At 50.2% G+C, this 21,355-nt stretch overlaps 3 protein-coding genes and 1 long non-coding RNA gene across 15 annotated transcripts; 2 read left to right on the forward strand and 2 right to left on the reverse strand.

Annotated features, from left to right (window-relative positions):
- Positions 1–279: 279 nt before the first annotated feature.
- Positions 280–2,269, reverse strand: LOC107507926 (histone H2AX). Its single transcript, XM_016139351.2, has one exon. The coding sequence runs from the start codon at positions 1,652–1,654 to the stop codon at positions 1,223–1,225; it is 432 nt and encodes a 143-aa protein (XP_015994837.1). The 5' UTR covers positions 1,655–2,269; the 3' UTR covers positions 280–1,222.
- A 137-nt stretch (positions 2,270–2,406) lies between these two features.
- On the reverse strand, positions 2,407–7,995 carry DPAGT1 (dolichyl-phosphate N-acetylglucosaminephosphotransferase 1). Its single transcript, XM_036220657.1, has 10 exons — positions 7,655–7,995; positions 6,666–7,533; positions 6,227–6,347; positions 5,890–6,103; positions 5,486–5,632; positions 4,340–4,424; positions 3,781–3,969; positions 3,364–3,451; positions 3,046–3,201; positions 2,407–2,943 (listed from the first exon to the last, which is right to left on the reverse strand). The coding sequence occupies exons 2-10, from the start codon at positions 6,824–6,826 to the stop codon at positions 2,878–2,880; spliced, it is 1,227 nt and encodes a 408-aa protein (XP_036076550.1). The 5' UTR covers positions 6,827–7,533; positions 7,655–7,995; the 3' UTR covers positions 2,407–2,877.
- On the forward strand, positions 7,716–8,715 carry LOC118602819. Its single transcript, XR_004950836.1, has 2 exons — positions 7,716–7,789; positions 7,994–8,715. It is a non-coding gene; the product is annotated as an uncharacterized LOC118602819 (long non-coding RNA).
- A 2,622-nt stretch (positions 8,716–11,337) lies between these two features.
- On the forward strand, positions 11,338–20,960 carry C2CD2L (C2CD2 like). Of its 12 annotated transcripts, none has more exons than XM_036220904.1 (14): positions 11,338–12,105; positions 14,082–14,177; positions 14,526–14,651; positions 14,820–14,930; positions 15,019–15,135; positions 15,230–15,341; positions 15,484–15,592; positions 16,307–16,371; positions 16,461–16,588; positions 16,679–16,853; positions 17,537–17,659; positions 17,781–17,914; positions 18,002–18,287; positions 18,408–19,298. In XM_036220904.1, exons 1-14 carry the CDS (start codon positions 11,752–11,754, stop codon positions 18,656–18,658), a joined length of 2,187 nt encoding a protein of 728 aa, XP_036076797.1. In that variant the 5' UTR covers positions 11,338–11,751; the 3' UTR covers positions 18,659–19,298. The 12 variants fall into 12 exon arrangements, with proteins under 12 accessions (XP_036076797.1, XP_036076796.1, XP_036076799.1 ...); XM_036220903.1 differs by having other exon boundaries at positions 11,339–12,105; positions 17,778–17,914; XM_036220906.1 differs by having other exon boundaries at positions 11,339–12,105; positions 17,537–17,638; positions 17,778–17,914.
- The last annotated feature ends 395 nt before the right edge of the window (positions 20,961–21,355 follow it).

A 21,355-nucleotide genomic window follows, 5' to 3' on the forward strand; every position in this document is an offset into this window, starting at 1 on the left:
ATGAGAATATGAAACACTTTACTCCTTACTTTGGCGGCTGGGACCTCTGTCCAAAGTTCTTCCGGAACACTCCTGTTTTCTGGTTTAGTAGTTCTCATTTGACTTCTAACAGCAATTTGTTTCCCAGGAAACACCGAGTGAGCCATAACCTTAAAATCCTATAGCTTGCCCCTCTCCAGTTAACCACAGAGGCTTTAATCATAGTCCCCCTAACCCCCACTACCTCAGGAGTTGACAAAGTCATCTATCCCACATTTTCGGCAAAATGAAAACAGCGACTCATTTTTAAAAAACAACCCTTTAATAAACAAAATTAGTCCATCTGAAACTACCCAATACCTAAGGTACTAGTCTTAGATGGGTTAGCTGCTAAATTCCAGTTCAGTTCAGAAGCCAGCGGAGGCTAGGTCCAGACGGGGGCTGCCGGATTGTGCTGGTATCTATAGAGGTGCTGGGCTGGCTGGAGGGGCAATGAATGGGTGGATTGGTGAGGCCCCGCTGCGCGTCAGCTGCAGGGGCACGCACAAGCCCTGCGGTCCGCACTGCCCGTCCGAACCCCCGCAGGAGGCCTTGACGCCCCCTCTCCCGCCCCAGCATCTCCCCGGGAGGAGCGCATCTGCGGGGAAAGGTGTGCACGTTACAGCGTCTGTCCTGGCCGCGCCGCACAGGCCCACAATGAAGATGGAAGGAGCAGATGGGAAAGGCCTGGCGTCTGGCAGCAAAGGGGGCACCCGAACGAGTTTAAGGATTAATGTCTCCCCCACCAAAACCTGGAAGTCGACAGCCATGTCTGAGGTCGCGGCCTAAGCACCGAGCTGGAGAAGCAGCAGACGCGCGGGTCGCGCTGAGGGGCTCCGCCGGCGACTCACCTTCCAGGCCGCGGCCGCTCACCTCAGCCCTGCGTCAGAGCGGCAGGTCCAGCCTTCCAGAAGCTGCCTGACCACAGCCCGTCAGCCACTCGGAGGGCAGGGCGGCTGAGTCACAGCGCCGAAGACTACTGGGACCAGGCCGAGCGGTGTCCATCCGCCGCTCACTGACGGAGGTCGGGAGCCGGAACCCGCGAGCCCGCGCGGGGGAGGGGCGGCCAGTGCCGGCGGGCTGAGGGGAGGGGGCGGCCGACCGCCGCAGCTCAGCTCTTTCCGTGAGGGCTGTGGTGGCCCTTAAAAGGGCCTTTGTGGTGGCACGGGGAGGACTCGGCGGCCGGGAGCAGTATGGGCACCCCTCAGTACTCCTGAGAGGCCTGGGTGGCCTTCTTGCCGCCCGCCGGCGCCTTCGGCCCCACGGTGGCGCTGGTTTTCTTGGGCAGCAGCACGGCCTGGATGTTAGGCAGGACGCCTCCCTGGGCGATCGTCACGCCGCCCAGCAGCTTGTTGAGCTCCTCGTCGTTGCGGATGGCCAGTTGCAGGTGGCGGGGGATGATGCGCGTCTTCTTGTTGTCGCGGGCCGCGTTGCCCGCCAGCTCCAGGATCTCTGCGGTCAGGTACTCGAGCACCGCCGCCAGATAAACCGGCGCGCCGGCGCCCACCCGCTCGGCGTAGTGGCCCTTCCGCAGCAGCCGGTGTACGCGGCCTACTGGGAACTGGAGGCCGGCGCGTGACGATCGCGACTTGGCCTTGGCGCGGGCCTTGCCGCCAGTCTTGCCGCGGCCTGACATGCTGCGCGAGGTAGAAAAACCGCGAGGAGCACTTAAAGAACACAAAACACAGCAGCTCGCTGCAGTCCAACAGTGCCGCGCGCGCCCAGAGGTCGCCCTTATAAGCCCCCAGGGCACACCTCCGCGCCTTCTTGATTGGCTCTTTTCTCTAACACCGCCTCTGGTTGGTTACAGTTAACCCTTTGGTGACGCGCCTCGGCTGGAGGAGCGCGCCCGCCGATTGGCTGAATTTGAAAACCTTTTGCCCGGGGAAAATGGCGAGGAGGAGTGGTGGCATGCAGACAGCCAACCCTTCCCTCAGGTAGCCAATCCACGTGAAGCGCGCGAGATTTAAACCCTACAGCCGGCGACCTAAACCGGAAAACAGGGTAGTAAAAGAAGTCACCTCAAGAGCTTCTGGGAAATCCGTGGGGGCCTGAGAGTTTTAAAGAGGGTCAACACTACAACTACCTCTGACTCCCCTTCCAGGTCTGGTTACTCCTGTCCGATAAAAGGGAAGAAATGAGACCCCCTGAAATTTTGATTCCATACTCCAATCTTATGGCCCTCCATGCCACCTGAAATATCAGGATTTCAATATTTTTTCAACATGTTCTGTCTGGTCTGTTCTTCCTGCTCACTTCTTGCTAGAAGGGGCTTGATGTTCTAAAAGGAAAAGGATGGGTCAGAGAGAGGCATCTTCTTGAAAGAGGTGCCTCTACTAACCCTCCCAATCTACCCTAAAATGCCCATATAGGAAACATACCTACAGAAACAAGAAAAAAACAACTTTATTGTCACCACTGGGAGCACCTGCGGCAGCCCCCCCCCCCCACACACACACCGCACACACACACGCCATCTGCTTTTACTAATTAGAATACTTAATTTATAGTCAAATTCAAGTCATCTCTGAACCTGTGTCCCTATCACCAGGCCCAACCTAGTCCTTGAAAGTCAGAGTTGTGGAAAACTGCATAACAGATCCAGTATCCCACCTTAGGCTGCAAAGACAGGATGGACAGGGAGAGTGGCAAGTTGAAGAAAATCATAGGCAAAGTCCAATCAACAGTCATTTGAGGGCAAGAAAGGCCCAGTATGTCAATAATCACAGGGGAATGGAAATTCTATGGAGAATGGAGGGTGAGAAAGGCCTGGGCTGAGAGGCAGTCTTAGTCTAGAATGAGGTCGTCCTGAGTCAGAAACCCCGGAGACTACGAAGAAAAGGGCAATGATCTGGGAACTCAGACATCATAGAAGAGTCGGACTAGCTGGTATCGAATGGAGAAGGTGACAGCACTGCCCAAGATCTGCCAAAAAAAAAAAAAAAAAAAAAAGAAAAAAAAAAAAGACTAGGGTAAAAACCATGGAGAAAGAGAAACAAAGAGTAATAAACCCATCCCCAACCGCACCTGTAGCAGCAGCAGGAGCAGTGTGAGGTTTCTCTCGTGCATGGGCCCAAACACTTTAAGTAGTAAGTTAATGAGGGTCATGTTGTTACATTCGGTGAAGGCACCATCCTCATTCTCACTCTGGTGCACTGTCACTAGTTGGAAGCTCTCTGCTACCTGGAAGGGCCGGAAGTGGAGAGAAGTTCAATTACTACCTATCAGGAACAGGAATCTGCTTAACACTTTCAGAATCCCCTTGAATCTGATGTAGGCCTAGGTTCCCCATTCCCCGAATTCAGGATGGTGGCCTAGAGCCTTACCTCCTTGTTCCCCTGTTACCTTTAGAATAAAGGTGCCCAAGAAAGACAGGCTCTTGGTCTTGAACTTAGAATAGCTCATCTCCAGTTTGCCTGTGTTGGTATTGAGTCTGCAGGGGAAAGAGAGCATTATGTGACTGGGCTACTACTTAAAGAACTCTCCTCAGTGTAGTTATTTAATAGGAAGAGCACCAAATGTGGAGTCCAACAACTTGAGATCTATATCTGGCTCTGCTGCTTACTACTGTGTGATCAGAGTTGCTATGAACATTAAATGAAATTATGTAAGTAAATGTGCTCTGTAATTTATAAAGGGTTTACCACAGGGAAACTGTCCTTCTTTGGGTCCACTCCCTTTGCACAGCAAATGTGTAAGGCTGGCTTTATGAATCCCAAATGAAAAAGCTTTAATTTCCCTTTTAAATCCCAAAGCAGCTACCTGGGCACACGGTGACGAGGGCAGGGAATGATGTGCAGGAGCTGAGGCAGTGAGTAGACGAAGTTGAACACCTGGGGCATGAAGAAGAGTAGCATGGTCTTGCTGAAATGTCCCAAGATGCCCACTACGGCAAAGGTCATGCCAGCAAAGTAACAGAAGGTATCTCCCACAAACACCCGTGATGGATACCTGCATGGGGGAGAAAATCTGAGCCAGTGGCAAGAAGCATTACCAATCCTTTCTCTCATATAACAGACCCTGGGCACTGGATTACCCCTGACCCTAGTTCTGGCTCAGAGGAGACTCCCTCCAGTTCTCCCAGCAGTTCTTCAGAACCCAAGGTCTTGAATTCATCTATTCCTGAGGCTCCATAGTACTTGTCACCAACCACTGATGGGTAGAGAGCAATTTAAGAATACTACTAACCAAAGACTCAGAAAACACTCAACATGAGTATGCACACGTTTAGGTTAGCCTCTCCATCAGGAGTTGGGTCATGATCAGGATCATACTTGCCACATGTTCAAATAGCTGTCCTCCTATCCACAGGCCTACTTACCAGTTATGGTAGAGCAATCCCAAGGTGGTGAAAAAAAAGGGTATCATGAAGTAGAGGGAAAAGACATGGTCATCCCGACAATCACCTTTGGAAGCAGGGAGAAAAGAAAGAAGGAAAAATTGAAAAGCCACTTCCTCTGCATACCCTGGTCCTATCTTTGTTTGCCTCTAAGTTATATCCCAAGTTGTACTGTCTACCTCTCCCAAATCGTTCAGGAACTCACTACCCCTTTCATGTCACCCAAGCAACTGTCAACATTCCACCTCTTTCACAAATGCTTCCTAAACTAGTTATTGTCTTCAAATGGTTTAGACTGATCAGATGTAGGTTTGAATACAAGCTTTAGTTCCTATGTAACCTTGATCACGATACACTACTTCTCTAAGCCTGAGTTTCCTCACCTGTAAAATACAGTTGATAACACCTGACATATAGAACCGTTACAAAGTTTAAATGAAAATGTTTGAAAAGTGCTTAGCTTTAATAAACACTTATTGATGTCCATCAACCAAAGACCACCAGAACACACTTGTAATGAAAGCTGGATTTACTAACTTGTAACAAGGAAGACTTTGGAAACCACATACCATGGGGAACCTTGGGACGCCTCAGTAAGGGGGTGTTAGGAGGACTTGTTATAAGATTTGTCTTAAATAATTCTGGGGATGATGCAAGGCAGAGTTTTGCCCTGGACTATCAACAGGAATAATTCTATGACTCAGCATCTTAATTTTTGTCTATGAAGTGGGAGGAACGGAGTTGTTAGAAGGAAGCAGCAATCACTCGTGTTAACCAGAAGAGGGGGATCTTGGTCATTTTTGTGGGGTACACAGTGTTGTAGTTTTGTCTGTGCTCAGATATCATTATAGAGGGGTCTGGTTTTTGTCTTTATCAATGTCAGAGAGTGATTTAGGGATTCTGTGAAACTGTTTATGTTCAATAGGAGAACACCATGATCTACCTATTAGAGCTGATCTAGCTATAAATGACGTTTAATAAATCTTAGTTGTTATCTGCAAAATAATACCTTCTCTATCTTCTATAATTAACATATTGCTTTTCGCCCCCTAATTCCCTAAAGCCAGATATCAAGCAACTCCCTTAACACTCAGACTTCTTTCTCAACCTACCCTCAATCCCACATACCTTCCAGCTCCACCAGGTTGAAGATGATGATGGAAGCAGAAATGACTAGTGATTGGCCAGCCTCAAGGCCATTAATTCCTGCTAGGATATTGATAGCATTGGTACAGAACACCGCCAGCAGCCCCATGTAGACATAGTACAGGATCCCTGAGAGGAGGAGACAGTAAGAAAAGAAGTAATGCCACCTACAGAATGAGGATTTAAAGATATTCTTCCAAGAAGAGTAGTGATGATAGAGGATACGGATGAAGGGCCCACAGAAAGGATCTGAGAAGACACAAGGTCAAAACAGAGACACTCGGAGAATATGGAGCACCAGGAAGGATGCTCTCTGCTGGATATCTCAGGCGGTAAGGGTGCCCTGAAGTAGAGAACATAGGGGCAGTAGTAGCAGGGCTACTCACCCAAGTCCAAATGCAGGCCAAGAATTGGTCGGAAAGGCTTGGGTACCACAATGGTCGTGTTGCCAAAGTTGGTGAAATAGACCATGAGGAGAGGTAGTGAGGCAGCTGTGGGAAGCAGCAGCTTATGGCGCCATCGTAGATTAAGTACATCATCCGCAAAGCCCAAGAAAATCATGCAGCAGATGGCAAGGAGAGCACCTATCAGGGCCACAAACTGGGGGAGGATCGGGTAAGTCAGGACTCAAAATCACTCCTTCCAGGAATTCCTGTCTTTCTCCTATTCTTAGTCCCTCCCCCCAAACCCAAAAGACCCCAACTCTCTCAGGTAGCTACTTACTTCATGGTGGGGGAAGGCTTTACACTGCTCCTCCACAAAGCAGTTCAGGAAAGGGAAAGGGATGAAGCAGAAGAGGATGATAAGGAAAACAGCACCGCTGATCACTCCCTGCGACTCTGGGCTGTGGCCCAGCAGCAAGCGGGGTGAAAGGGAAAGAGGAAAGGGGGCGTGGTCACTCACTAGTGCAAGCATTATAGTATAGTAATCTAATTTGGGGTGGAGGGAGGGCACCACTGCTGGAGTCCCTGATACACGCCAAAGTTCTCTCTCTCCCCCCACCTATCCCTTCCCCAATTTGGCCCTTCACCTCCCAAGGGTCTGTCTGCTGGGTTGGCGCTGCATCTGTGCGCGCAGTCAAGCATCCCAGTCCCAGCCCCTGCCGTACCCAGCCCTGCCTCAGCCCTTGTCCCCTGCCCGGGAACCGTGTGCCACCGCTCACATCTGCTGCCGTCCGGATTTGTTGAGGTCTTGGCCACAGAGGCGCGCGGCAATGAAGTGTCCACGGAAGGCGGGGATGAGGGTGAGTGTGGCCACAAATCCCAGCAGCGAGCCCATCAAATTCACCAGCAGCGGCATCGTCAACTCCGGGAAGGCCCACATGGTGACAAGCCAGGGGGCCCGCTCTGCCTCCTCCTCAGCGAACGCTCAAGCAGGGCATAAACTCTGAAGCCCCTGCAGTAACGACTGGCCGCTCCCCACAGACTGGGTGTCCCCACACTAATCAGAGCAAACCCCAACAACTCAAACTTGAGCCACCTTCGGAACTCCTGTGACCCTATATGAAGCAACCTCTGCTCAGCCCCACTGCACTTTCCTACCCACTGTTTCCGCACAAATCTTGTTCGCAAAGCAACTATCGTTGCGGAAGGCGGCGGCAGCCATTTTTAATATGGGCAAAAGCGTGCGGACAAAAGTGTTATTTAAAACTATGTCCGTCGTTCGAGAGTTGAGCCATTCCGAGGATATTGGAAAGCAATTAAAGACAAAAGCGGATACTTTCCTATCATCATATTACACGTGTACAACCCAAAGAGGAAAAACTCTTTGCCCGGTTCCAAGATGAACGCCTCCTTCTACCATGGGTCTGACGCCACTTACTCTTGGTTCCACGTCAGTTTTAGCTCTGTCGGCCTCCAGCGTTTAAAGGGCCAGTACCCTGAGTTTATTCTGAGTTGCCTCTGAAATCAAGGAAGACGGCTAAGGGAAGCAAGAGGGAGGGCAAGAGGGACGATATGTAGAGCAGCGCCCGCTGCGTGTAGAAAATGTTCCCAATGTAGTCGGAAGCCAGGATAAATACAACACAGTTCCTGGAAACGCAACCACAGTTTGGAAGACGATGTAAATTATAAAGCGCAGACAAAAATTCCCTCCCACTGCATGTTTTTCTTATCCTTGACCCTGGTACTTTTCCTTAATCATCCCACTCACCCATCTGCCCCGCAGTAGCAGTTAGTTGCCGGGCAACCCCGCGGAGCACTTGACCGCTGAAGGGGATGGGAGCGCCCTCAGGCCTTGGATTTAACCCGGTACTTGACTTTTCTGGCCCTGGATCACAGCTTTGTGGTAAGCTCCCAAACGGAGTCAGTGATGCTGAGGCGTTGTAAAGCGTAAAGAAGCAGGGGAATCAGACCCACACGTGCCTTCCTGTGAGGTTGAGGAACTCCCAGCCCGGTTTCTTTCTCCAGGTTACCGTGCCTTTGCTTAGCACCTGTTTCCTTGCAAAGAAACAGTTCACCGGAATCTTCATTCTCTTTCATTCACCCACAGGCTCCTAGGTGGCAAATTATTTCGATTCCTCAGAGATGAAATCACCACCAGGAAGTTGGGAAGACAACTCAAGTATCCTGACATTTTGTCCACTCCTTTGAATATGACATGCTCTAGGAGTAAGTGTTAACTCTTTTCAGGCCAAAGATAACCTCACTGGTCTATCAAAACCAGGTGTGAAATGTCCCTTCTCTTGAAGGCAGCTCTAATTAACAATGAAATAATTTACTTGATAGTATTTCACCAAAGTTTCAGAACTTATCCCACTGGTATTGTTTTTCTGTGTGTGCTGCACATATGTGTGCATCAGTGCCTTTTAGTCTGGAAACTCCCTAGAGGCAAGTGTTTCTCTTCCAAAGGGTATCCCCAAGGGACTAAGGACACACAGATATCTGTATACAAAACATCACCAAACAGAATGAGTCTGTGTCTGAAAGAGGTACAGGGCAATAGGAGCATATGGAAAGAGCAATTAGTTGTGACCAAGGGAAGTGACAGGACCTTGAGGAAGAGTAGCATCTAGATAGACTTCAGTAAGTGACAAGAGTGAAAAGGCCTTCCAAACAGAGAAAGTGAGCTGCCAGGAGCAGGTGGAAAGGAGGAGCTTATGGGAGCCCCAGAGGAGGCAGCATTCAGTTATCCTGTTGATCAGGAGGAGCAGGCTAAGACTCCCTAGATGTCTGAGGAACAATCTGTATCTATTTCTCTTTTTATTAGGAGGCCAATCCTAGTAAATCTTCCTCCTCAGTGGTGCACTGAGAACTTTTTTTGTCTCTTTCTTCTGCAGAGATCATTATCCCTCCCCCTGCCTCTTGCAACCTCTACTGGAAGAGGGTATGGGGACTTGTTCAAAGACTAGGGATTCATCATCCAGTATACATGTTACCATCAGAACATAGTTACTTGGATATTGTCATATGATCTGAATATTTTTGTTCCCAAGATGGTAAATGCCCAGTTGATTATCATATTGATCAGGAGAAACAAACACATGACTTGGCCACCCTTGCAATTTTGTACCTTTCCTGTTAAGAGTTCAAAGAATTTGCCTGAAAGCTGAAGCTGGTTCTAGGACTCACAAATCAGGTGAGTTGTTGATAGCTTTGGCTGATTTCTTGGGCTGAGCAATATCTGAGATGTGCTTCTCCTCCTAGGAAGCTCTGAGTGTTTCCCAGTGAGCAAGGCCAATCCACTATTAAGTGTGATTACCTGACAAAACCTGTCCCAAAAGTGTTTCACAGTGCCTAAAAAGTCCATGAGACAGCTTTGGATAGCCTGGGGGCTATGACACTTGAGGACCAGATCTGTGGCTCTTTCCAGACAGCTAAGTTAGTCTTTTTTTTTTCCCTTCCTACTTCTCTCCTATCAGTTTATCAAAAGCTGTTAGCTGAAACCAAGCCACAGATCTCCCATTCCACTGGGATAACATGAATGAGTTTTCAAAAGAAGGAAACAATTTTAAAAATGTTAGTGTTTACATGTATATTAGAATATTTTATGTTAGACTTCTAAAAAATGACAAAGAATTTGCTAATCTCTGCTATGTGAATGGAAAACTCTTAAGTACTGTGGGGGCACAAAGAGATATAAATGCAGTTGTTTGCCTCAAGGAGTCTACTTCAGCATATTAAAGTACCTTGGATGAATATGAGGGAAGAGAGATGAGTAAGACATGGTCCTCACTCTTAAGCGGCTTACTGGTGAGTGGGAAAAGCAGACATATAAACAACCGGCTAGACTATAAGGGAAATGAAATAAGTGCTACAGGTCTAAGCAACAAGTGGAAGGAAGTGGAAGGACTAATTAGGGAGACTCATGGAAGACTGAAATGTGAAGCAGCTGTATCTGGCAGCAGAGGACCAAGTGCTCAGTGGAGTTGAGAAAGTAAATCCAAGAACTCAGAGAACTGAGACCCCTGGGAGGTCGGAGGGTTTCAAAGAAGGGTTCGTGGGGAAGAGAGTCTTTATAGTGAAACTTTGCACCAGACAACTTCCCATGGAACCTGCTTCCCTCTCCTTAGATGTTCTGCCTACTGACAGCTTGCTCCTTTGTCCCTGGGTTCTGGCCCTGAGTTCTCTCCTTCTTTCATTTCATGTCTTCTTCCTTTAAGATTAGAGACCTCCACTCTAGGAATCTTCCATTGTTTTCAGAGACCAAAGGTGATGCATAGGCAGGGCAGCAGCAAGGTTACCTCCTCTCCCACCCTCCCTACCCCAGCCTCCACCATTCCTTACAGTGAAATCTAGGGATGCCTCAGGCTCCCCCACCACTCACCACCTCCTCTTATGCTTATCAGTCAAGTTCTGCCTAGCTCTGAAACTCCATACTTTAGGGGGCATTGCTTACTCCCAGGTACTTATTTCTCAAGACTATCTAGTGGATTTAGGAAAGAGATATTTAACATTTTCTGTTTAACTCCCTAAAGAACGCACTAAGTGCCACAGACTTTGCCATATGTATGTAGAGAAGAAGGACCTCTTGGAAAATAGAGATTCCTTTGAATCCTTTTGTAGAATTGTTCTTCCCCTGACTCCAGATAGCAATGACAGGTCCTTGTCCTATAGAGATAAAATCGGTTCTCTTAAATCTAGGAAAAGGTGTACCTATAACATCAGTTTGGAGGTGCTTGTTGGGATATTAGATATTTGGATGGCAGGGTCCTCTGGCTGAATCTATTAATAGTCCAGCACTACATTGCCAGCTCCCTGCTTATTACCACTCTACACGTGCTTCGAAGGAGCTGTTACTATGGAAATATATTATTTTTAAAAACAGAAGCAGCCCCAACTTGGGAAATATCTCCAGAACAAATGTACACTAGCAGGAGTCTAATAGGTTGTTCCTATGTCCTAGCTCCAAAAGGAGGGTAGTAAAGGGGGGTTATTATTCCGTGTTCCATTCTCAACCTGTTTTTCCCTGGTCGGTATCAGCTGGCCCTCTGCCAGACATTTCTATTTAGGAGGGCGCTCTATTTACCCAGGGCCTAACTTCGGCCAGGAAATGGGAACCAAGAAGCTGCTGAGCCTGAGGGTGTTGGGAAAAGGGGCAATGCTGTCCACAGGGGTCACCTCCTTCTTAGCACCACAGGTGTTCAAACTAAAACAATCTAAGGAACATAGGGAAAGCAAGGTGAGCGGTTACTCCTGCGGTGAGCTCGGGGAAGGAGGAAGTACCCCCATTCTAGAATGGGGCGGGGTAGTCAAAGATCCCGCCTATTTTCAACTCCGGAACCTTCTCGGCTCCCGCCTAGTCCTCCAGTACTCCTCGAGCTCTCTAAAGCAGGGCTCCTTAAGCCCCGCCCCGCGCGGGTGCGGCCCCTTTAAGGGAGGGTGGGGGCGGGGTGCTGGCCGTGTTGTCAGTGTCAGCTCTGCGCACGCATCGTTCTCGGAGCCGGCGCCAGCCGGCGAGCCCCCGCGTTTCTGCAGACTAGTCCCAGCCCGGGTACCGCGGGGCCCGCGTGGTGGGTGGGAGGAGTCCGGCGCCCGCCGGCGACTAACGCGGGTCGGTCTGCCAGACCAGTCGAGGAGCGACTCGGACTACCGAGAGACGGACTCCGGCGTCACGACCCCCAGGACCACCTCTTATTGACCTGTAGCACCTTCTAGTGCAGAACACCAAGCGCCGGAGAGCCCCCGAGCCCGTGCGCCCAGCCCCGGGGGAGCCCGCCCCCGCTCCGCGGCCCATTGGGGCCATGCTCCCCCGGGGCAGCGGCTGAGCGGCAGCCGGGTCTGGGGTTAGGACTGGAGCCCGCGCGGAGCATGGATCCGGGCTGGGAGCAGCGGGACGTGGGCTGGGCGGCCCTGCTGATCCTTTTCGCCGCCTCGCTGCTCACGGTGCTCGTTTGGCTGCTTCAGTATGCTCGGGGCTTGTGGCTGGTGCGGGCCCGCGGGTCCCGAGGCCCAGGACCCACCTTAGCTGACGAGCCTAGGGGTTCCCTGCGGGAGATGGGCGTATGGCGCTCGCTGCTGCGGCTGCGGGCCACTCAGGCCGGCGTCCGGGAGGAGCCAGGAGTCCGGGGCCTCCTGGCGTCACTCTTCGCCTTCAAGTCTTTCCGGGAGAACTGGCAGCGGGCTTGGGTGCGAGCGCTCAACGAGCAGGCCTGCAGGGACGGGGTGAGTTGAACAGGAGCACCTAGGTGGTCTCCTCACTCAGCCTTTCCTTCCAGGGGAAGGACTGTTCATACCAGGAGGGTTGGATGAGGGTGGGGATCAACTGGGGATCCCTATGTCTTCTCTTCCTTTATGGAATCAGAAAAGGGTGCTGGTGAGGCTGGAGGTTGTAGAAATCTGGCTGTGTCCCAAATTTGCAATTCTTGTGGTCTAGTACTCTTTGGCTTCAAACCTATGCACAAGTTACTGTTCTCTTAGCAACGCTAATCCCTGTGCCTGAGGGCACTTACCCCTAGCCTGTGTGCTAGTTGTGTTGGGAAGCGGGGTGGGGGAGGTGGGAAGGGCGGAGATAGAAGAGAGACAGGTGCACCTGCGGAAGGAATTTGCCTGGTCCTCATGCCACAACACCTACTTAACATTTGGTATCCCAAATCCCTGGTGTGATCAGGCAGATTCCCAAAAAGAGGGAATTACTCCTGCCCCCATTCCGCAGTAATTTCCCTGCTGCAGTCAACACATCTTTTTCCATGCTAATCTGCAGTATATGTGTTGAGGGAAAAGTGTTCAGGTGGAGAGCAGGTTGACAATTCACACCCTTTCCATAGACGAGCCTGGAGCTGCCCCTCCAGGGTCAGTCACAAACCAGCCCAGCCTACTTCCTCCCATTGCACCATGGGCATCTGGCCTCCCAGGAAGTGGGGCAGGAAGCATGATCAGAAGCCTGAGAGGTGGGGTGTTAGGTGAGGCCTTCCTCTCATGGGGCCCCTTCCCATCCTGTACTATAATCTATCCTTGCCCTCACATCTATCAGGTCCTTGCTCAGAGGGTTCTCCATTTCCAGCCACCCCTAGTGTAAGGGCTTTAACTTTACTAGCTCCGTAGATGCCCAGAAACAGAAGTGGCCAAACAAGAAGTTGCTTTTCTCCTCTGCCCAGCAGAAAGCCAGATGGCTTCTGTCAGTCTATACCTCAAACTCACCCCTCCACTCAGCTTTCCCTGTACCTTGTCCCTGGGTCAGAAGTGACTCCCTAAGGCAGCTGACTCAGCTGGACATTGGCCTCCCTTGCATGGGGTGGGAGATTGGGGTTCCAAGCATCCATCTCCCCATCTCCCTGGGCCTGCCCTTCAAACAAGACAACTGCAGGAGCAGTTTGCCAGGCAAATGAGCCCAGTGGATTTGTTTCCTTCCATCCCAAGACCCAAAGAGAGGTGCTAGCTCAGTCTGTGCCCCCTCCTCAATTCTTCCCATTCAGCTCTCCAGATGGGGTTGCAGTAGGTTGCTTTCACTGCTGTGGAAGAATTGGAAAGCTCTTTCAAGACCTAAGTTAAGCAGCTTTCTGCTCTCTAATACCACCCTGCTGTCTGCCTAGAGGAATTAGCCAGGCCCCTGGACCCTGAGCCCTTTGAGCTTAGTTTTCTTTCTAGTCTCTGGTAAAGTTCCCCAACCCCATGCTGAGCTGTCTTCATCTCCAGGAATATGAATAGAGGCATACTCTTGCACCTCCGCATCCTATTTAACTGGAAGAAGGCTTAGCTTGTATCTCTAGCTCTTGTCTTGAATAAGTGGCGGTACTGCTTTCACCTTTAGTTCAGCTGTGTCTCTCTCATCTCAGCTATTATATATAGGTGGCAACCAATACCTTTATTATTTTCTATGCATCCCTTTTTTTGGGGTGACGGTGGAGGATGAAAAGGAGGATGGGAGGAGAAAAGGGAGGCTTCTGGTATTCCGGAAGGAATATAGGGTTTTCAGCTTAAGGTGATCTGGTCTCTGAGGCTCTCCCTAGCAGCTGCAAGCCCCCAGAGAGGTAGGTCTGAGGAAAACACTTCCTGTCGAATAGTCCTTAGCCAAGGAGGGGCCAGAAGCCAGCCTGCAGTTGAGGACTAGGCAGTGCCAGGGCCCAGTCAGCAATTGAGCAGGCTAGCCCTGCTGGGGGCAGCTCCAGAGACCTGACCCTCTGTCTACATTACTCCCTCAGAGCTCCATCCAAATCACTTTTGAAGAGGTACCCCAACTCCCACCCGGAGCCAGCATTAGTCATGTGACCTGCATAGACCAATCAGAGCACGCCATGGTAAGGATCTGCTGGGCACTGACTTCTTTAGGATCCGAGAGGTGGGCTGATCCCAAGAGTTCCCTTTATTCCAAGGGTTCTTAACTTGAAGTCTATGAATGCCTTAGGGATCCAAGGATTGGCTTAAGGAGATCTGAGGATCCCACTGAAGTTACATGCAAAATATAGTACATCTTTTTATATTTGCATTTTTCTGGAGAGAGGTCTTTGGCTTTTATCTGATTTTTTATGGGCTTGTGACCCCCAAAAGGTGAAATCTCAAGGAAAACTGAAGTGGGGAGGGGTCTGTTGACCCATTACAAGGTAGGGCATAGCAGGATTAGGCATCCTTTCTCCATTCCTCTTTTGTCTGAGGTGCTGCATTGCCAGCTCTCTGCTGAGGAGGTGATGTTCCCAGTTTCTGTGACCCAGCAGTCCCCCGCTGCCGTCTCCATGGAGACTTACCACGTCACTCTGACACTGCCACCAACACAGGTAGAGTGGGGTGTAGGAAATGGAGTCGGGCAGGGGGTGGTTTAATTGCCTCATCCTTTTCAATTTGGTTCCTCTCTTGGATAGAATTTGGGCTGGGAGGGTCCTGGGGAGTGGAAGTAGTCCAAGGAGTGGGGCAAGTTAACCTAATCCCTTTGTCTCTGTCCCCAGTTGGAAGTCAACCTGGAGGAAATCCCTGGTGAGGGGCTGCTCATATCCTGGGCTTTCAGTGATCGCCCAGATATCAGCCTGACAGTGGTTCCCAAGCTGCAAGCCAGAGAGGTAAGGGTGTATGGCTAGGGGGAAAGAGGCAGAACAGGGATGGGAAGGCAGAACTGGGGGCCCTACCTCTTTGTTCTTCTCTCTGCAGAGAGGTGAGGAGCAATTAGTGCTCTCCACTATTGAGGAATTGATTGAGGATGCCATAGTCAGCACCCAGCCAGCCATGATGGTCAACCTCAGGGCTTGTTCTGCCCCTGGGGGTTTGGTAAGTAGGCACTCAAAGCAAATAGTTTGCAGGCATACTGTCCCCAGGGTACTATATCAGAGTTCTTGCTCTTTTTACCTCTTTCTGATTTTAGGTACCCAGTGAGAAGCCACCCATGGTACCCCAGGCCCAGCTAGTTATCCCCAGACCTACCCGGTTATTCCTACGGCAGCTTCGAGCATCACACCTGGGAAGTAAGCTGGAAGGTGAGACCTAGAAGTAGCTGGGGGACTGCCAAGGCTATAGTCGCAGGTGCTTCCTTCTCCTCTGCCAAGGGTATAGCCTCTCTATTCTTCAGTGGCTTCCCATCTTTGATCTAAGCATCTTCTAATTTCTGTTTCCTCATAGGCACTGGGGACCTGTGCTGTGTAGCTGAACTCGACAACCCCATGCAACAGAAGTGGACCAAGCCCATGAGGGCTGGTCCCGAGGTGGAGTGGACGGAAGATCTGGCACTGTAAGGAGTGACTTCTCCCCCATCCCCTCATTCCCATGGGCAGACTAAGAATCACCCCATTCAGCATAGCCCTTGCCTGAACCAACTCTATTTTCAGTAAACTTTGGTGTGAGCCCCTTATTGTGAGCCCCTAGACTCCAACCTGGGTCCTGGGAATACTGACATAACCAAGATATACTCCAAATCCCTGAGTTGATTTCAGGCTCAAGGCAGAGATAGATGCACATAAAAAGATAATATAAGTGCTCTATTTGAGGTTTACAAAAAGTACATGGGAATGCTTAGGTGAGGGAGATTAATTCTTGTAGGGGAATAAAGATCAGAGTTGGCTTCATGGAGGAGGTGACATTTAAACCACACCTTAGAGTAAGAGTAGGATTTTAACAGTGTGAGAGAAAAGTGTTTTTTGGCAGAGGGAACAGATTACACAAAGGAAGGGGAGTGGTTTGACATAGAGACTTGGAAAGCAGGGTAGGGCAGAACAAGGGAGGGTTTAAATGCCCAGCTGGGGAGTATGGACTCCACTGGACCCTGTCCCATTCTCTTGGGAAGAGAAAATATTTGGAGGGCAGGAATTAATCTGATTGGAGTACTTGTATCATCTTATTTATGTGCATTTTTGTGCATTTCTCTGCTTCTGGTCTGTGATCAGCTTGAGGGTGGATTCTGTTTGCTAACCTTTCCCCTACTTGCTGTTCCTCCTCTTGGTCATAGAGATCTGGGCCCCCAGAGCCGGGAGCTGGCCCTCAAAGTGCTGAGGAGCAGCAGCTGTGGAGACAGTGAGTATGGGGCAGGAAGGAGCACCTCTGGGTGAGCGCTGAGTGGAGCCTGGTCATGGGACCAGCTCACAGTGCTACCCTTTCCCCAGCTGAATTCCTGGGCCAGGCCACACTGCCTGTGGGCTCCCCTTCCAGACCACTGTCCCGAAGACAGGTGTGCCCACTCATCCCTGGGCCAGGGAAAACCCTGGGACCAGCAGCTACCATGGCAGTAGAGGTGAGAAGCTGACCCCTGGGGGAAGATGGGAGGAGGCAGGGGAGGGCAGCCTTTGAGGCCCAGCCTCTTTGTTCTTCCACCCCTCGACAGCTTCAGTATGAGGATGGCTCCCCCCGGAACCTGGGCACTCCCACTCCCTCCACTCCACACCCCAGCATCACACCTACCAAGAAGATTGAGTTGGACCGGACCATCATGCCCGATGGCACCATTGTCACCACGGTCACTACTGTCCAGTCCCGGCCTCGTGTAGATGGCAAATTAGGTAAAGAAGAGGAGTCTGAAAGCCCAGCTCTAGCCAGGGGCCCCTGGATTGCAGATCCATGAAAGGACAGGGAAAGGGCAAGGAAAGCCCTAGTTCCAACTCCTCCTGGTTTCCGATCACATCTTTCTCATTTCCCCTACTATTTCCGTCTCTCCCCCATCCTGGACCCACCAGCTCCTCACATGGGACTTTTGCACTTCTACCTCCCCAAGTTCCTTCTGTCTTTTCACAAGTCTCTTCCCCTCCCTTTCCGCAGCCCCAGCTTCTAATTGTCCCTGCCTCTACCCTCAACCTTCCAGCACTCTGTGGGATCCTCCAACATACCCAGTGGCCTCTGGTATTCCTCCCACTCCCAGGGACCCTTCATGACATTTCTTCTATCTCTAGGGGTCCCATGGAATTCTCCCTACTTTCAGTGGACCCCTGTGCCATCTCTACACCTCTCAATATTTTAATAGTTTCTCCCCATACCCTCAGAAGGCCCCATGGCACTTTCTCACATTCCCATTGGTTTCTATGGTGTCTTTTTATCCACGTGGCATCTTCTTAATCACCCCTGGGATTAATAATCTCTTAGTCACCCGTGCCCTCTGAGTCACCAAAGTCTGCATCTCAACAAAGATAGGAGTGGGGGAGGCACTCTCAAGCACCTCCCAGCTCACTGACCTTCCCCCACCCACCAGACTCCCCCTCCCGCTCCCCGTCCAAGGTGGAGGTGACTGAGAAGACAACAACTGTGCTGAGTGAGAGCAGTGGCCCCAGCAGTACCTCCCACAACAGCAGCCGTGAGTGGGGAACTGGGAAGTGTAAGTGTTGGTTGGCACTAGGGCTCCAGAGTCAAAAACCACTTTGGGTAGGGCACAGGAGTTCAGGTCCAAGAAGGAACTGGGGAGGAGTCAAGTTGTCTATTCTCTGTACCTCCAGCAGGGGAGAGCCACCTTTCCAATGGCTTGGACCCTGTAGCAGAGACAGCGATTCGCCAGCTGACTGAGCCCAGTGGGCGGGCAGCCAAGAAGACACCCACCAAACGTAGCACTCTGATCATCTCTGGTGTTTCCAAGGTAACAACTCAAAGAAAAGGAGCTGGGAGGAGAGAGAGAAAGCCCTAATGGGTCACTCCTGCCCATTAAAACTATCCCTCTTGCCAGGTGCCCATTGCTCAGGACGAGTTGGCACTGTCTCTGGGTTATGCAGCATCTCTGGAAGCCTCAATGCAGGATGATGCAGGGAGCAGCGGAGGTCCTTCTTCACCTCCCTCAGACCCATCAGCCATGTCCCCAGGACCCCTTGATGCCCTCTCCAGTCCCACAAGTGTCCAGGAAGCAGATGAGACGACACGTTCAGACATTTCCGAGAGGCCATCTGTGGATGACGTTGAGTCAGAAACAGGATCTACGGGTGCCCTGGAGACTCGCAGCCTCAAGGATCACAAAGGTGGGGAGATATTGGAAGGTCTTCCCATTTTTTATACCCAGTATCATGACCTGGGTCCTATCGGACCCTTAGGGACATGGAATCTCCAAGCCAATTTGCCTTCTTTTTCCTCTCCTTAAGGATCACCAGAGTTCCCAGTCTGTTTCAGCCAAGCTAGAGTAGAGAAGGGGATCTTGATGCTTTGGGTCCTGTGGCATCCTTTACCACCATTGTTCTTTCTTCCTAGGTCTAAGTATACATCTTCCTTCCCACATTCTTTTTTCCTCCCTCCCTCCCTTTCCTCCCTCCTTCCCTTCTTTTTCCCTTTCCTTTCTTACCTTTCGTTCTGTTTTCTCTCCCCTATGCTTATAAGAAATTCTACCCTGGGATAACCCTCAGCAGTGATACAGTCTGTGGGTAGCTGTGATCCTTCTAACTTCTAAGTATGAAAGATTTGCCCCCAAACATCTTCATCTCTCTGCCAGTGAGTCTATCAACCACAGATGTATTTAACTATTTATGATTTAAGCCTGCATCATTTTTTGGGATATTGAGATTTCTAAGTCCAAAACCTGCTATGTAAGCAACTTCCTCAATATATTGGTCTGAATTTACCTCTTTGAAGTTTTCCACATATACTGCTTCCTGTTCACGTCCTGGATGTGACAGGTCACCATCTACTCACCTTGTCCCTTCATGATCTTATAGGCCTTTAGGAATACCTTTTGCTCAACCTTTGTTTTTCCATAGTAAAGAACCCCAGTTTGTTTTCAATCAGTCCTCACAGAGGAGCTGGCCCTATGACAGTTGTCCTCAGGGCCAGTTTAGTCAGGAGTGCATGCAAAATCCCATGAGCACCACATTTTTTTTCCTTAGGAAGAATGAAGGGCATGTTTTGTCCCTACTTTCTTTCCTAAGGAATCCTGGCTTTTCTAGGCCAAGGGCCTGGTTCTGTTCTAAATCTTCGACCCCTCCATGCTTGGTCTTTTTCTGATCCCCACTTCACCACACCCCTATTGTGCCCCTTTCTCTGCCACAGCTTCAATTCTTCTCCCACAGTGAGTTTCCTGCGCAGTGGCACTAAGCTCATCTTCCGCCGGAGACCTCGACAGAAGGAAGCTGGTCTGAGCCAATCACACGATGACCTCTCCAACACGACAGCCACACCAAGTGTCCGAAAGAAGGCTGGCAGCTTTTCTCGCCGTCTTATTAAGCGCTTTTCCTTCAAATCCAAACCCAAGGCCAATGGCAACCCCAGCCCCCAGCTCTGAGGGCCTTCCTTACCTCCTGAGCTAAAAGAAGACAGGAGCCCTCTCAGCCTAATCCCCACGTTTCCTTCCATTCCCCTTCCTGGATTCCCAACAGCCTGGGCCAGGGAAGCTCTTTGGGTTCCAGGAAGCCCTGTCTACCTGGGGCCAGAGGGCCGGTTGGAAGAGTAGTTGCAATGGGACGCATGTGAAAAGTGAGCACCATTGCTGAGGACACAGAAGAAGAAGTGGTGGCGGGGAGTAAGAGGAGAGCTCTGTCCTGGCATGTATGGGCATTCTTCAGAAATTGATGCTGGCCCCTCAGAGGAGTCCCAGGGTACTTGGCATCTCAGCTCATCCTTCCTCCCTTATTTATTCCCTTTTCTATTTATATGTGTGGTCCAAGACCCTCAGGGAACAGATGATAGAGGGCATCTCTCCCAGGTGACCCTTCTTTCCTGTTTTAGGAGGGTAGGCAATTCCCTTTGGGATGGGGCTCCTATACCACCCTCAGGTCCCTACTCTGACCAGAACCAATGTCTGCCTCTGAGGACATTGGCAGCTCACAGAAAGTTGGGCTGGTGCCCAGGATGGGGGGCAGGTACTCCCCACCTCCCTGCCTCCCCTTCTGTTCCTCATCCCTCCTTCCCCCTTTATTACCATTTTTGTACTTGATGCCTTCTCCATGAGCAGTGGCTCTGTTGGAAGAAGGGGTCCAGGAGCTTGGTGGGAAGCCTTCCCTGGAGAGATGGTTTTAGGGGCTTTATTTAAAGACTGTGTGATGATGGAGCAAGAGCAGGGCTGCACCTCTGTATGTTGGGAGATGTCCATTGCTGTGTGATGGCTTGGAATTTAATTTATTAAAGTCAAACTGGAGTTTATAAACTGGACAACTGGTTATCCTTTAAAAGGCAAAGGGGCAGTGAGGCTGTGGTGTTGATGAAGTGGGAGGAAAACAGATGGGTGGGCTAGGTGACACATATGCTGGGTCTGCTGAGAAGTTCCTGCACTGAGGAAGGGACATTTAGAAAGAGGATGGGAGAACAAGAGTCTTTGAAGGATGAAGTTGTAACAAAAAGAAGTCAATTGGCTAGTACAGGCATCTTCATTCCCCTATTGAAAAGGCTGCTCCTTTTAGGATATAATAGTCCAGAGCATGAACTCTGGATCTTGACTGCCTGGATCTGACTTCCAGCTTTACTAATTACCTGTGTGACCTCAGCAAGTTATGTAATGTCAGAGTGCCTCAGTTTTCTCATCTGTAGAATGGGGACTGTGATAATAGTAGTTATCATTCATAAATGGGAAGTAAATGATTAAAGTGCTTAGTACTTTACTGGCATATAGACAGTGATGAAAAAGTGTTAACTGTTGCCTCAGAAGAGACAGTTTGAGAGGGGGAAGTCTTAAAGGGTTTCATTATAATAAAAATTCTTATGTTCCTAAATGTCGGCTCTATGTCCCTGGTTTCTGTTCTCTGGGACCTTACACAGGACTTGAACCAGGTAAACTGCTATAGGATGGCAGAGCATTGGACCAGGGACAGAAAATCTGAGTGTGTCACAGACACATCAGTGACCTTGAGCGGACTACTTCTCCTTTCTGGACCTCAACTTCCTTGTCTCTAAAATAAAGGCTGGCCTAGATAATCATTCAGGTTACTCCCAGACTTGCCATTTTGACTTACCTACATCACAGGGGGTTCAGGGTATGTGTCTTTGGGTAAATAGCATGGAATTTTTAATATTCTCCGTGAGCCTGTCCATACTGTCATAGAATATGTGATACTTAAGAGTCGCAGACTGTGGATATTTGGTTTGTACATAATATGCTTAACTCTTG

The sequence above is a fragment of the Rousettus aegyptiacus genome, unplaced genomic scaffold (assembly GCF_014176215.1).
Source record: "Rousettus aegyptiacus isolate mRouAeg1 unplaced genomic scaffold, mRouAeg1.p scaffold_m13_p_5, whole genome shotgun sequence".
Classification (NCBI taxonomy): Eukaryota; Metazoa; Chordata; class Mammalia; order Chiroptera; family Pteropodidae; genus Rousettus; species Rousettus aegyptiacus.